Source organism: Bidens hawaiensis, unplaced genomic scaffold (genome assembly GCF_021521415.1).
Source record: "Bidens hawaiensis isolate Kalapana, Puna unplaced genomic scaffold, B.hawaiensis_p1.1 tig00030545_1, whole genome shotgun sequence".
NCBI lineage: Eukaryota > Viridiplantae > Streptophyta > Magnoliopsida > Asterales > Asteraceae > Bidens > Bidens hawaiensis.
In genome coordinates this window covers 67,523-84,054 of record NW_027495102.1, presented here as the reverse complement: position 1 = coordinate 84,054, position 16,532 = coordinate 67,523, and the positions used below count along the sequence as shown (strand labels likewise).

Below are 16,532 nucleotides of genomic sequence, written 5' to 3'. Positions count from 1 at the left end.
CTAACCAAAATTCTAACCGGTTAACCCGTAAACGAATCGCCTACACTCTAATTTCAGTTTGGAACACAAACCCTAAACATTCATCATCAAGAAACACAAAATTGAACCCTTGTGAATGAATTAACAGACGGCCATTTGAAATCAACTAGCAAACCCTAGAACCCAAAACACCACAAATTGACGCCCCTAGGGTTTATCCAAATGACGAAAAACAGAGAGTGATTAACCCTAACCGCTTGATTAAACGAAATTCCGTAAAAAAAAACCCTAAACGCCGCCTCTATTCAATTATATTATGATATGATTGATTTCAATTTCAAATTGGAATTTGGAATTATCATATAACAAGGAAAAGGATGAATTTGAATTGGTAAAATGAGAGAGTGTGATTAATAACCAACCCTAACCGTTCGAATAAACTGAAGCCGGTTTGATTGCGTCTTGCACAAGGAAAGGAAAGGAAAGGAAGAAGATATTATAATATTATATAGCAGTGTGGTTGTGTGTGTTTGGAGAAGAAGAAGAAGAAGAAGGGATTGTGAAGGTTGGTGTGTGTGTGTGTGTGTTTTTATAAGACAATTATACAATTTCAAATAGGTTTTATTAACCCTAATTTTACTATTTGTGTTTGTGTCGTGTTCACTCCTATCCTAACACTCCCAATCAAACCCTAATTGGTTACTTATTATAAATTATAATTGGGAAAATTTCCAAAATAGCCAAGTCCCAAAATAGCTCTTTTTTTCTCAAAATCTTTTATAATTTGGACTGTCAAGACGCATTGGGAAAAAATAAAAATAAAGTCGAGATTTCGAAAGAAAGTCAGGTAAAAGACAAGATTTGGGGGAAATAATATCGGTAAAGTCCAAATTATTTGTAATCTTGGAGCAAAAGTTCAAATTTTTCAAAAACTTTTTTACTCAAAAAAACCGTCTTGAGATAATGTTTTTTTATGTTTCCTACCTTTTCCGTCAAAATTTTCAAATTCTTAAAAAATTATATTTTTTACAATATAATTTTATTCTAGTGGTGATGGTGGTTCAGGGGTATAATTGTAAAAAATATAATTTTTCAAGAATTTGAAAATTTGGACGGGAAAGGTAGGAAACATAAAAAAACAGTCTCTCAAGACGGTTTTTTTGAGTAAAAAAGTTTTTAAAAAATTTGAACTTTTGCTCCAAGATAACAAATAATTTGGACATTACCGACATTATTTCCCCAAATCTCGTATTTTACCTGACTTTCTTTCGAAATCTCGTCCTTCTTAAATAAGATCGAATTGAACCAACATCTTTGCATATAGTTTTATTGCTCCATATTTGCATGAAAATACAATAGATGAATAGTCATTCGACGAAAAATCATTTATTTGAATTTTGAATATTGTATTTCCTATCAGGAATAAGCATATAAATACAATCACTAGAATTATTAACTAATAAGAAGTGTGAGTATTGAAAAAAGGATTTGTTCTCTCCACAAACCTACGAACAATTTTTTCGTAAAATCTCATATAATAACTAATAATAAGTTAAGTTTCTATGACAATACGAATACAGAACAAAAAGGACAATATGCAGGATCGGTAGAAAGAGTTGTGATACCTGTCTCGATCCAGGGAAACTACAGGATCTAAAAGAATATCCCAATCCTAAGGATCCATAGGATTCATTGTGGATTTTTATCTTTTCCCAATGCGTCTTGACAGTCTAAATTATAAAAGATTTTGAGGAAAAAATAGCTATTTTGGGACTTCTCTCTCTAAAAAGGGTTATTTTGGGAATTTTCCCATTATAATTACTATTATCTACAAAATTTAATTATATACTTTTTATTAACATCCAACAAACAAGTTTTATTAATATTGTTCAACTCTACACAAAACAAATATGTCCGTCTGTTAAAAACTAACGCTCGTGTCCCAACATTGCAAACTAAACGAATACCACTTTTCTCATGTTAGTGTTGGTGATATAGACCAGCTACGTAATCAAGGGAAGCCCATTACTTTTATCTCTCCAATCACATTTCGTAATGTAACTGGTTTCCTATTGAACTCCAATTCATTTCTCGATTTCCAAATGCATTGTATTGTGATAAGACAGGCGGCATGAAAAATCTTAGCATTTTGTCTGGACATTAGCGTGTATTTGTACAACTCCGACAAAATCCCGAGTACAAAACACGAAAATTGTTGACAACATGAATTACGTTTTGTATTGTGTTCAAGATGCATAATAATCTAAAATAACAGGAATTATAGTTTTTATTATAGATAATCAGTTACAAGTAATACCCTTTACTAATCTTTTGTTGTAAAAATGGCATTGCTAGTATGGATAATAGTTGATGCAATGATGAATCCATGTGACATATCTAGACAAAAATCAAATGTGGAGCTTTAATTGTTCAAGCATACTTAACAAAGTCTATACATGAAGCATGAAGCATGAAGCATCAACTTAAAATGCACAAGATTAATAAACGCTATATAAGATATGATAAAAGTTCATTTAGCAAAATCTAATGATGATGATATTTAATCAAAGGTAACGAAGTCTTGTAAACTGAAATTAAGAATCGTAAAACTTAAAAGATTATAAAAACAAACTTTGAATATTTTTACAATTAAGACTTTATTTTATATTAACACGTCAAAATTTTTATAACAATTATAGAATCTTCATAAAAGTGCAAGAGAACTCAAATGATTAGAAAAAACTTTCCAAAAGGTCTCCTAACATGTATTATGGTCTTCAATTCAAAACACCATAAAAGTGTGTTGTCTTGACAATTTGAAGGATGACATAAATTTGAGTTTGTTTGGCTTACCTAAATTGTTTGAATTTTATTCTCCTCTTAAAAGGTCAATACTTGGTTTCAAAGATGCTTACAAACCCAGTTATTCACCGAGAATCCATATAAAAGTAAATTCTTTGAGCCAAAAGTGTTAGAAGACAGACTCAACAAGAAGTTAAATCTAGAGTTTGACGGTAGGTTGTGGGCATACTTCAACCGACCTTTGAGCTTGTGCTACTTTTTTTTCTTTAGAAATTGATCTCATATAAAATCAAAACTTGACACTAAGTCACTAATTGCACCCAATCAAGAAATAAAATTCATATTCTTTCAAATGATCATTCATTCACACAACCCATTAATTTGAAAGATCAGGTTAAAAGGTTGATTAAAGTTGGTTTTGCTAACATTCGCCCGCATCACTGTAAAACTCAAATTGTTATAAAATTTAATTAACATAACAAGTTATGTGTATGTTCACACGCAAGAACCTCTTTGGTCGCATTAGACTATCAAAGGATTAGAATGATAATGCCCCTATACTGTATACACCCATGATCATGCTACCTACCTCCCATCTAAACCACACACACTATCTAAACTTAAGTATAGAAATCCAGAGAGGGTGAATATATTTAAGCTTTTTAACTTATTTTAAGAATGCTTAGTTTGTATGTAAACTTTTTTTTTTAAATATAAATCAAGAAGTAAAGTAAATAAATAAGTAAAGAGTTCTAGGATACGAATGACAAATCAATTTGTAGAGGTTTAAGTGGATCTATCTAATCTACTATGCGTCCCCTGCCCAATTCTCTAATCAATGATTGCTCCATTAAATATTTCTCCTGAACGAAAGAGATCGTTTGTACAACGTTTCACTATATCAAGGTAGTGATTACCGGTTTCTAACACACTACGTGAAGATTGTATATGTTTACACTTCTACAAACCTTCACTATATCAAGATAGTGAAACACCACGACACTGTATCAAAATAGTGTTCCCTTCCCAAATAATCAACTAGTGATAAGCAACTCACAAACAAATCACTAGTCATCAACTAAATATATATATATATAGTTGATGACTAGTGATTTGTTTGTGAGTTGCTTATAGGGATGGGATCTAGAGAGAACTTCTTTTAATGAGAGAACTAGAGAACTAATATAAATTTATTTTTAACTTAAAAAAAAAATATTTTGTGATTTTTTTTTCCTTCTTTCTAATAAGATGATATTGTTCCTAAAAAAAACCGTCGATATAGTGCATATGTGCACTAATGTGTATTGCATATATATAATAGTGTTTTATTGCATATAATATAACACAATTGCATTATACAATGCACACTATTAAATATATGCAAATTCAACATTAATAATTGTATGCCATAGACACTATCGCATATACGTAATACAACACTGATGCACATATGCACTATATTGATTTTATTTTATTTTTTTATATAACATGACACTATTGCACTAATATAATACAAAAAATTACACATGATATGCTATTCAACACTATTGCATATATCAAAATACACACTAGTGAACATATGCAATAAAAAAAGTCAATGTATTGCATATGTGCACTACAACGAGTTTTTTTTAATTATTTTTATATTTTTTTCTAGTGAATAATAACAACATATGAGAACGATGAAAGAAAAAAAATTAAAAATATTTTTTATTAGTTCTCGAGTTCTCTCCATAAGAAGGAGTTCTCTCTTGATCCTCTCCCTATATATATATATACACATACATATATATATATATTAGTTTAATCCCCCGTATTACGGGGGTTGTTTTACATTTTTCATTTTTTAATATTTATTTTTTGAATTTTAAATTTCTTTATTTTAAGAAAGTTAATAATATGCTTAGGCCATGTTTGGGATTCCTTATTTGCACTTCCCTTTGACTTATATAAGTTGTTTTTGATAAGTTACTCACTCCAAACTTATCAAAACCTCATTTTTCCTTCTTTAAAAACTTAAAAAAGTCACATTACCCAACACCTTTTTAACTTATAAAAGTTAATAAGTAATAAGAAGGAAAAGATAAGCAATCCCAAACATCCCATTAGAGTTTGATAATGAAAGGGTTTCACAAATAAATGATATGTTATAACCCATTTAAAAGCTATTTGGATTTGGTGACCCATGACCCGCTTATTTTTTTTTACTATAAAATTGTTCTTAATTATAAATAATATCTTTTTTTAAAAAAATCATATATTAATTTTTAGTATATCCCTATTTTATAGGATTTTTACATCAAATATTTGGTAAGATTAATTTTTAATTTAATGAGATGTTATAACCCGTTTAAAAGCTATATAGGTTTGTTGAGACCCATACCCGTGAATCCGGGTCAAATGCATGAGAAGCCTCAATTTACAAATAAAGCAATCTGATGACTTGAGAGAATTTAGGGAGCAACCAGAGAGCTTTTAAAGGCATCATTTATATATATTATAGATATAGATAGGCAATGCATAAATAAAAAACTCATATAAGTTAAGAAAACCTCTGAAAGCTCATATTGTGATTCTAATCGCACCACATCATCAATTCTATTGCAACAATTAAAGGGCAATTTCGTCAGTTAATATCTCTCTCTATTTGTGAAGTATTGACGCATTATTTCTTTCTTTGTGTTTCTCCATTATTTGAAATAACCTTGCATCCATTGCAGATCTAAAATCACCTTGCATCCATCCTTCTTCAAGATATGAAACAAAGCTCAACACCTTCAAGATGTGAACCAGTGACACACTTGCATCCATTTTCTCTTCAAATCTGAAGCTTAACCACCGTGCCCAATGCCCGCCATCACCATCAACAACCACGCCACCGGTATCTCTCTCCTTCCCTCATCACTAATTCACTATCAACAACCACCATCATCTAGATCTGATTCTGACATATCCACATCCACCATTGATTCGTTCGCCGTGACTACAATTTGGAGTCCACCGATTCTCTTTCGTTACATATCAATAACAGGGAAAAATATATACGCTAAAAAGATGGTAGCCATAAATGCTGATGTATCATAACTCTTCGTTGTGAATCTTATTCTGTATTAATTTAGATATATCATATTTTGGTTTATTTTTTTTTATCACAAAGTTTGTTTGAATTTTAAAATTTTTGTAAAACAATATATAAAACAAATATCTGAAAAGAACAAAGAGAAAAGTCAAAGATGACCTGCTTATCTTCAATCGGTACATATTAATTTGCTAAATATTAAAAAACATGTAAACTTATTTTGAAATACATGTAAACTTAATTACTTAAAAAATATCTAAACTTATGTAAAGCATTGTTACATGTATTAAAATATGTAAACTAATTGTATATATATAAACTCATTTAAATTTTGTAAACTTATTTAAAACATTGTTACACGTATTAAAATATGTAAACTTATTTAAAACATTGCTACATATATTAAAATATGTAAACTTACTTAATACATTTGTTACATACTTAATGTAATCTCATTTAAAAATATATAAACTTATTTAATGCATTTGTTTTATATGTTTTTTTTTTTGAACAGTCAAGGTGATGCTCAAAAAATATGTTAATAATGCATTTGTTTTATATGTGAATTAGCATACATTTTTAAAATTTAAAATATGTATATTACATTAAATATGTAAATTGTGCAAATTAACATATTTTAAAATATATAGATTTTGTTAAGCTGAAATAATAATAGTTATAAACATAAAACTATCAAAATGGATAAAAAAAGTGTGGTTAGTGTTCAAGTTTGATGGCTATTTATAATAGTTTTTTATGTACATTATTTAATTTGATTCTACACAATAAGATGAAAAAATTTAATTGTAGAGGGTAAATAGATTTTGGTGATAAACAAAAAAATTAAAAAAAGAAATTATTGATATTTGTAGAAAGCATAGTAATTATAATATGATATTAGTCTTCCGATGAGAAATCTTCTTTGAATGATATTCAATTTTGGAGAGAGAAATATGAAAAAACTAGTGTTCATTAGTCTAAAATGAAATTGGAAATGGAATCATAAAATACCAATTTGTATAGCGGAGAGAGATTATATAATTTTATTTTTCACTTTTATCCTTTTTGTATTTTAACCTAATAAACAATATATTTTTTAAACAAAAAAGACATGTTTCAATCATAGCCATAGATGAATAATAATCAATGGTTATTGTGGAGTTTTCATAATTTTCTTAGGGCTTTCATAATTTCATTTCATTTGTGGCCTCCCAACACAACCCAAAAATATAGGAGGTTGAAAGCGCGAGTGGGCCACGAATAGGGATGGCAAAAAAAACCAAACCCGATGGCGAAAACCGAAACCCGCCCCGAACGGGGCGGGTTCGGGGACACTTAATCGGGGACGGGTCCGGGTTCGGGGTTTCCCCGTTTAAGTTAATCGGGTTCGGGGCGGGTATGGTATAGCCTGTACCCGCCCCGTATACCCGCCCCGTATACCCGTTTAATTAAATATAATTTTTATATTTATATATAATATATTATTTATTATTTATTTTTCCAATAAGGCTGCCTAACCCATTTTCCCGTATACCAGTTTAAAACCAGTTTCCTACTTTCCCATTTGGCCATTTACCCTAACCCTAGAACAACCTCCCGCCCGCACGCCGCCGCGCATCTCTGATCTCACAGCCCGACTCGCCATTCTGCAGTCGCCGGACTCGCCATTCTGCAGTGAGTAGGCACAGCCAAACTATTGAATATGATTGTGACGATGGTATTGAGGTAATACATATATATATGGTTTATCGTTTACATTTTAATATGGTTTAACATTGATTCTTATATAGTTTCCAATTAATATGTTAATGTTTGATTATCATAGCAATCCGGCGTGACAAGTGTTTGAATGGTTGAATGGGTGCGGTATGGACGTGTAAGAAGGATCAATCATGAAGTTAATTTCCGTTGTGATGGGAGAAATAAACATTTTTATGTATTAATAATGTCTTTTGTATGTGTAATGTGTTTGGATATTGAACTTTTTGTGTATTAATATTGTATTGTAATTTTGTATCATTTTCTTACAATCGGGTTTTAAACGGTGAACCCGACGGTTAAATGGGGATCCCCACGGGGAATTTAGCCCGTTTAAAAACCATTTATGCTAGACGGGTTCCCCGAATACCCGCGGTTTTCCCCGAATCCCCGATGGGGATTCCCCGTTTAGTCCCCGCGGGTTTTTAGACGGTTTTGGTAATGGGTTTTATAAACCTGGGCGGGTATGGGATTGGCATTCCCCGCCCCGAAACCGCCCCGTTGCCATCCCTAGGCCCACGAATCGCTTTGGCCATTGAATCGGTCCTCCACCCAACGGAATATATAACAACTACTCGGCGATCCTCCTGCGTTTTACGAACAAGGTATTCTTTCTTCTTCTTCTTCTTCTTCTTCTTCTTCTTCCAATTTCTATTATATATATATAAATTGAAGCGTTTATTGATAAATCGATGATGCGGTTGCAGGTTATATTATATCAGGAATCGAGGTTGTTTCCAAGTGTAATTCGTGATTGTTTTCAAAATGTAAGTATTAATTAATAATGGATACGGCGGTTCATATACATATAAAAATATGCATGCCAAGTTTTCATGATTTTTGTGTTCGTTCATCGTGCTTTAGTTTGGATTATTTAGGATACTTGTTTAATTATACAGATTAGCATCTACAATTGTAAACGCTCGTTTTTTCAAACTCGAGCTCGGGCCAGGCTAGCTAGTTTATTATTCCGTAATTATGAATTATTTTTATATATCTGAGAGAAACCAAACGTCGGCTCAAGCTCATTTGCAGTACCTTAAACGAGCAAAAGCTTGGCTCGAGCTCAGATATGTAGCTTGAAAATAATACATACAAGTTCAGAAGAGTTAAAACTCGACGAGCCTAAACGGTCTTCCCATACAAGGCTCTAGCTTGGGCTTGATAACCAGACGAGCTTTATTTGGGGATCAGGATCGATAGGACTAGGCTCTCTTCGAGCTTTTTATCAATCCCGTCTCGATTAGTTCACAAGTGACTCGGCTCGTTTGCACCTCTAGGAATGATGCAATTTTGGGAATTTTATGATGCATCCCTAAATTACAAAATACCTTTTTTCAATGAGGAATAGAGAGCCGCTTTGTATCAAAATTAATCTCCTATAAGTATGAAGTTTTGGAAATGATGCAATTTTGCAAGGCAAAATCCTGAAAGAAGGGTGCTCTTAGCGTGAATATTGTTGTGTTCCAAGTATGAACAAGTTACAAAGGATTTCTACTTGCACAGTGAAATGTTGGTGATCCTTTGTCTAGGGAAATAATGTATTAATGTTTCAATTTGTTTTGTATTAAGGGCTGATGAACCAGTTGACCAAAAGAAGAACTTGGAAGATTCTAGCAAGCCCAAGTGCGTTAGACCTCTCATTGAGTATCAGGTGCTTTCATAATCCACTCTTTCTTTCACATCCCAAGTACTGAATTTGCAGTGGTAATTTCAATATCGTTTAGTTTATCTAAATTGGAAGCGACACATTTTTCTATCCCAAATTGACAAAATACTTTTTTTATAATGAACAATGGAGAACTATTTGTTAAACCTTCAAGGGGTGGGATTTCCCTCTAGCAGAGGTTCAAATCTTGCTTTCACTGGTTTCCTGCCATAACCCCTTGAAGGCCACCTGCACAACGCAACCTGTGGTTTACTTGATCTTGTTGGTTAGCAAAATGGTTACCAAATTTGCATTTTCTATGGTAGAGTGTTTAGTTAGTTGTCTTCCAACTTAAATTTCTTTACATAGTACTAAGCAACAATGCTTATTAGTTATTACAAATATGACATTAAATTATGGTGCGCAGTGTATATTCTATAAACAATTACAAGAGGGTGTAATTGTAGGGAAAAAATTAGAGAAAATCATGAAAGTAGCTGTAAAGATTTTTCTGTGTGCGATATACCTCCATAGCCATGCCAGAAAGAAGCGTCTTTATAGCAATGCCAGAAAAAAATCATCTTCATGGCCATGCCATGTCTCATAGATGTCATGCATTCACTTTTGCTTGTTTATGATCAGCTTAATTACATTGATGATACGTGACTACTGGTCGTGTAGAACATATTAATGTTATTAAGTTGATGATACACGAGTAGAAGTGGGTACACAACATCTAGGCCGCGACTATGCCATGACTTTGGAGGTGGTATGTTCTAACATGGCTGTTGCAGCATATCGCACCTGCAACAATGGCTATTTTTGTGATTTTGTTATAATAACAATATGATACATGCCAAATATGTATCTTCAAATATTAGTTGGAAGTGCAGTATTTCTGGAAATGGAATGTAATTCCCACATGAGATTAAATAAAGACGACAAAAATGGAACTGCAAATTAGTTCAAAATTGGCATACACTATTTGGTCTTAAAATCTTATTATTGGGCAAGTGTTAACTGAATTTCACATCTAGGATGTCCTAAATCCTTCAGATTTTATTTATTTATTTTTATCTTCATGTTTTCTTTACATGTCATTCTACGTCAATATTAGCATGTGCGTCTTTTTAGAACTGTGTCTTGATTCAAATTGTTCCATTTAACGAGACCACGAGTTTTGTGGTTGCGTCTAATTCAAACATAGTGAACTTTACAGGCATGTATGAAACGCATAGAAGGAGATGAAACTCGAGAAAAACATTGCACTGGACAATACTTTGATTATTGGTATTGTATTGACAGAGCAGTAAGTCTATTTTTCTTTGTCTTTTGTTTCCCATGTTCATTTTCACAAAACAATCTGTTACCAAAACATGTTTCTGTGTTTTGTTTCGGCTGCAGGTTGCACCAAAGCTATTTGAAAAACTCAAGTGAAAAAGAGATGGTTTTCCAAGATGTATGGATTACATCTTGCTTGTCGGTTATTGGTTTGTTTAAAGTAAATTCATCTGCATCGGCTTTCTTGATACTGTAGTCATGCAGTTGAAATAAAATAAGTAGCATCTCATCTTCATGGTGAAGTTTTAGTCTTCATTAATTCACTTGATCCTTTTCCTTTTTGGTGTCGGCCACTGCCGGGATGACAAAACGAGACTTAACTTTTGTTTGTATGTGGTAATAAGGTCTGAACACTTTCGTTTCCTTCAAAACTTTCCGCTTAAATGTGTTATTTGGAAAGAAATGAAATGAAACGCGTTTTATATCTTTGCGTGTTATGATGAGATAGATCAAGGAAGTTGTTTCATTGATGCTTCAAAACAGGAGATCAAATCCTTCTTGTACAATGTTGAACTTGTACTTCACAAATTGTCAATGTTGGAAGCTAACAAAAGTATTCATAAAAAATATACTTTGTTATAAAAAATAGTACATTATTTTTCAAGATTGGGGTGCAATCTGTGATCAAACAGGTGATCCAACTATGCATATATAAATACATGTCATTTTTTTTATTTTATATTGGTGGAGTTGCTGCCGATTTACCTCATGGTTGGATATTTAAATGCTTGAAGAGGCTTTATCATCTAAAACTTACACATCCTGTGGCTCTATTGCCTTTTACTTTTGTCTGTGTTTCATCTAACAAGCACACTCGCAATTCAGTTTGTCTTAACAAATTGACCACGAGTTTGCGCATCTTCAAATCCTTATTAAATATTGTGCGTACACCAGGACCAATACCATCATCAATTTTTTTGCTTGCACTACTAGCAAAAGGAACACCTTCCATTCTATCTCACCATAAAATGATAAATTTGAGCATCCAATGCCAACTTAAACAAAGCCCAACATATTATATACATGAGATAAATATCAGACATTATGCATATTTAAGCAACTCAATTGACAATATAAATAAAAGATACATTTGTGGTCTGATGGTTGAAGTTGCAATTCTCAAGTCTCAATTTCCTACTGTGCATGTTCTAATCTTTGCAGCTGACTTTTTGGTGACATTTTTTTTATTTGTCCTCTTAGGTGGGTCCAACATATTAGGTCGTTTACAACAAACTTTTTTCATATTGTATGAATTTTTTTTCTCTTTTTTTCCTTTTAATATCGAAACTACTTTAGCGAATGTAACCGATCAAATTCGAGTCAAGCACCGTCGCACCTCCTAGGTTTTATTGACCGTATGAATGTTGTTTTAAGCATGTTATTTTTGTATCATAAGTTATTCGAGTTTTTTTATTGTTTTAGTTCTGGTGTCGAATTACTTCACTTGGCGACATCTGATTAGCCATTTAATATATTTTTTTGTTTATTGTTTGTTTAAACCATTTTTTATTTAAGACATTTGTGTTTGACGATTTGGTGTCGACATCATCCGCACCGGCCCCTTCACGCGGTTATGCTATTACTGTCGATTTTGATCGAATTCACGTCGGTTCGCTGCTGCCATACACGGGTTTTGTTTTTTTTATATGTTAATAATTTGTTGTATGTGGGCGTTGATGAATTTATATTTTTTTGCTGACTACGCCATCAGCCCGGCGCAACGCGCCTGGTGTCTTACCTAGTTAGTGATTACTAACAATTTTTTATTTTCACTCGTCATTAAAACCTTGTAATAAATCTCCAAGAGGTTACAAGGGAAGCATGCGCATTGAATTGTCATATCAAATTTCTAAATAGGCATTTACTATTGAATATTATGCTTCAATTATACAACACGTCTTTTTAAGTGGTAACGCTTAATTAAAAGATCAGTTAACACAACTTCAGATTTGTCCTTCATACTTCAAAATATCACCATGCCTTTTAACTCCTACGAAGATAGTTGTAGGGGTATGGTACTAAAACCCGGTTCTACGACCCTAAATCTATTATGTTTGCTTTATTTTATTACATGGACTAATACAATGTTATTGGGCTGAGGGGGTTTTGTGGAGGTAACCCTAACTGGGCTAGGCCCATTAGGGTATCATGATGGTAGCCATGAGGCTCTCTATATAAGGAGGTCTCCACCTCCTTATTATGAGGTCATGCTCAATAAGAGCCCCCACCACTTTTTTGTGTCTGTAAACAAGAGATTCCTCAGGATTTCTTAGCAGTCACCTCCACACTCCCAAAAAGCCATCGCAGGTCACTAGCAGCTGATGAAGAAGATCAAGACGTGGTTCGTTCATCTCGAAAATCCGTGGAAACATCGTCATGGATCAGGTCAGATTCATTTCATGCTTCGACATTGGCGCCATCCGTGGGACGGCAACGAACTACCCTTCGATCTTCATCTCGGCTGTCAGATCTCTCCCAGGAAAAACCCAGATCTGGAAGTTTACAGAAAAAGGCTTCAAGGCTTGTTCTATTAAAGCTCAAAAAGATCCATAGATCTAAAAGAGGCTTCCAGATCTGTGCAAAAAGAAACAGCCTGATTCGAATGATCAGGTCTCCGGATCTGTGATGGTTTTAAATCTGCTCCGAGCTTCAGATCTACCTAGATCTGATTTACAGATCTAGATCTAGATTACAGACCTGGATTTTAGGTCTAAAGTTGCAGGTCTGACTCTAAAATTGCAGATCCAGAAATTACCAGACTTCCGCCGCCATGTACGCGCGCCCGCGGATTCTCATTCCGTAGCCGTGCATGTGCCGCCGCGGAAACCACCATGTGGATTTTGCGCAAGAGACCTCCGCCATGCACGCGCACTCGCGAGTCACCGCTCCATCGCCGTGCATGCGCGCATCAGGCCTCACGCCAAAATTAAAGGTTGGGAATCCTCATAATATCCCATACGGCTACGCGCCAAACTTCAAGGTTGGGAATCCTCATAATATCCCATATGGCTACGCGCCAAACTTCAAGGTTGAGAATCCTCATAATATCCCATATGGCTACACGCCAAAATTAAAGGTTGGGAATCCTCATAATATCCCATATGGCTACGCGCCAAACTTCAAGGTTGGGAATCCTCATAATATCCCATATGGCTACACGCCAAAATTAAAGGTTGGGAATCCTCATAATATCCCATACGGCTACGCGCCAAACTTCAAGGTTGGGAATCCTCATAATATCCCATATGGCTACGCGCCAAAATTAAAGGTTGGGAATCCTCATAATATCCCATACGGCAACGCGCCAAACTTCAAGGTTGGGAATCCTCATAATATCCCATATGGCTACACGCCAAAATTAAAGGTTGGGAATCCTCATAATATCCCATACGGCAACGCGCCAAACTTCAAGGTTGGGAATCCTCATAATATCCCATATGGCTACGCGCCAAACTTCAAGGTTGGGAATCCTCATAATATCCCATATGGCTACGCGCCAAACTTCAAGGTTGGGAATCCTCATAATATCCCATATGGACACGCGCCAAACTCAAGGGTTGGGAATCCTCATACCACATGCTCATGCACCACATATGCTCACGCATCACATATGCTCACGCATATTACTCATTATTACGCATCACATGCTCACACATATCACAGTCTACACGCACGCGCATGCAACATCTGCGCGTGGCGCATAACACAAAACCAAAGTCTACGCGCACGCGCATGCAACATCTGCGCGTGGCGCGGGACATAAAGTAGCTCGTAAGCCGCCTCACGCGCAAGCTCCACTATTATTACAGCTCATAAGACGCCTCGCGCGCAAGCTGTTACTATTCTTATAGCTCGTAAGACGCTTCACGCGCAAGCTTTTTATTATTCATACAGCTCATAAGACGCCTCGCGCGCAAGATGTTACTATTCTTGTAGCTCGTAAGACGCCTCACGCGCAAGCTTTTATTATTCATACAGCTCATAAGACGCCTCGCGCGCAAGCTGTTATTATTCTTATAGCTCGTAAGACGCCTCACGCGCAAGCTTTTTATTATTCATACAGCTCATAAGACGCCTCGCGCGCAAGCTGTTATTATTCTTATAGCTCGTAAGAAGCCACTCGCGCAAGCTTTATTATTCATACAGCTCATAAGACGCCTCGCGCGCAAGCTGTTATTATTCTTATAGCTCGTAAGACGCCTCGCGCGCAAGCTGTTATTATTCTTATAGCTCGTAAGACGCCACTCGCGCAAGCTTTATTATTCATACAGCTCATAAGACGCCTCGCGCGCAAGCTGTTATTATTCTTATAGCTCGTAAGACGCTTCGCGCGCAAGCTTTTATTATTCTTATAGCTCGTAAGACGCCTCGCGCGCAAGCTGTTATTATTCTTAGAGCTCGTAAGACGCCTCGCGCGCAAGCTGTTATTATTCATACAGCTCATAAGACGCCTCGCGCGCAAGCTCTTATTATTCATACAGCTCATAAGACGCCTCGCGCGCAAGCTGTTATTATTCTTATAGCTCGTAAGACGCCACGCGCGCAAGCTTTATTATTCATACAGCTCATAAGACGCCTCGCGCGTAAGCTGTTATTATTATTACAGCTCATAAGACGCCTCGCGCGCAAGCTGTTATTATTATTATAGCTCGTAAGTCGCCTCACGCGCAAGCTTCATTATTATTATATCTCGTAAGTCGCCTCGCGCGCAAGCTTTTATTATTCATACAGCTCATAAGACGCCTCGCGCGTAAGCTGTTATTATTCTTATAGCTCATAAGACGCCTCGCGCGCAAGCTTTTATTATTCTTATAGCTCGTAAGACGCCTCGCGCGCAAGCTCCATATTATTCCTATAGCTCGTAAGACGCCTCGCGCGCAAGCTCCATATTATTCCTATAGCTCGTAAGTCGCCTCGCGCGCAAGCTTTATTATTCTCATAGCTTGTAAGTCGCCTCGCGCGCAGGCTTTTATTACAACATGTTACCATCATGAAGAAAACCTCCCAAAACTCAAAAGACAAGGCCAAAGAAAAGGGAAAAAAACCGCCTCACACCTTATAAAGTCCAGCGCTCCACCTAGACGCTTGCGCGCCCAGGAGCAACGCTGGACTTGGGGGGCTTGTAGGGGTATGGTACTAAAACCCGGTTCTACGACCCTAAATCTATTATGTTTGGCTTATTTTATTACATGGACTAATACAATGTTATTGGGCTGAGGGGGTTTTGTGGAGGTAACCCTAACTGGGCTAGGCCCATTAGGGTATCATGATGGTGGCCATGAGGCTCTCTATATAAGGAGGTCTCCACCTCCTTATTATGAGGTCATGCTCAATAAGAGCCACCACCACTTTTTTGTGTCTGTAAACAAGAGATTCCTCAGGATTTCTTAGCAGTCACCTCCACACTCCCAAAAAGCCATCGCAGGTCACTAGCAGCTGATGAAGAAGATCAAGACGTGGTTCGTTCATCTCGAAAATCCGTGGAAACATCGTCATGGATCAGGTCAGATTCATTTCATGCTTCGACAATAGTATAAGAAGGTGACAACATGAAAAAAGACGGTCGACAAACTTCTTCTTCATACTTCAAGGGAAGGAAATCATTCTGCCTTTAACTCATAACTAGATAGAATAAAAAGGTTGCAACATGAAAGAAGGCACTGTTGTGAACAAGATTCTAGAGAACATGTCTTTTAAAACCATGCTCCTACTAGTCTGATCCTCATCCTCTTCATTCGTGCTCATGGTGTGGTTTTGCTTAGATCTTAACTTGGTAGATAATTTGAGGTTCGATGTAAGGTGGTTGGAAATGATAGTGACCAACGGTAATGTCCTATCTGTGGGCGACGAGGATGATACTTTAAGACAATAAATGTTTTGCTCAGACTAAATACGAAGATATACTTTAATAGTAACACCTGAAAC

The 16,532-nt window shown here is 35.4% G+C and overlaps 1 protein-coding gene across 1 annotated transcript; it reads left to right on the top strand.

Moving 5' to 3' along the window:
• The first annotated feature begins 8,289 nt into the window (after nt 1-8,289).
• Nucleotides 8,290-10,887, top strand: LOC143580658 (cytochrome b-c1 complex subunit 6-1, mitochondrial-like). The gene is made up of 4 exons (XM_077063625.1): nt 8,290-8,385; nt 9,191-9,272; nt 10,486-10,575; nt 10,671-10,887. Coding segments are annotated over exons 1-4 (207 nt in total). The 5' UTR covers nt 8,290-8,383; the 3' UTR covers nt 10,704-10,887.
• The last annotated feature ends 5,645 nt before the right edge of the window (nt 10,888-16,532 follow it).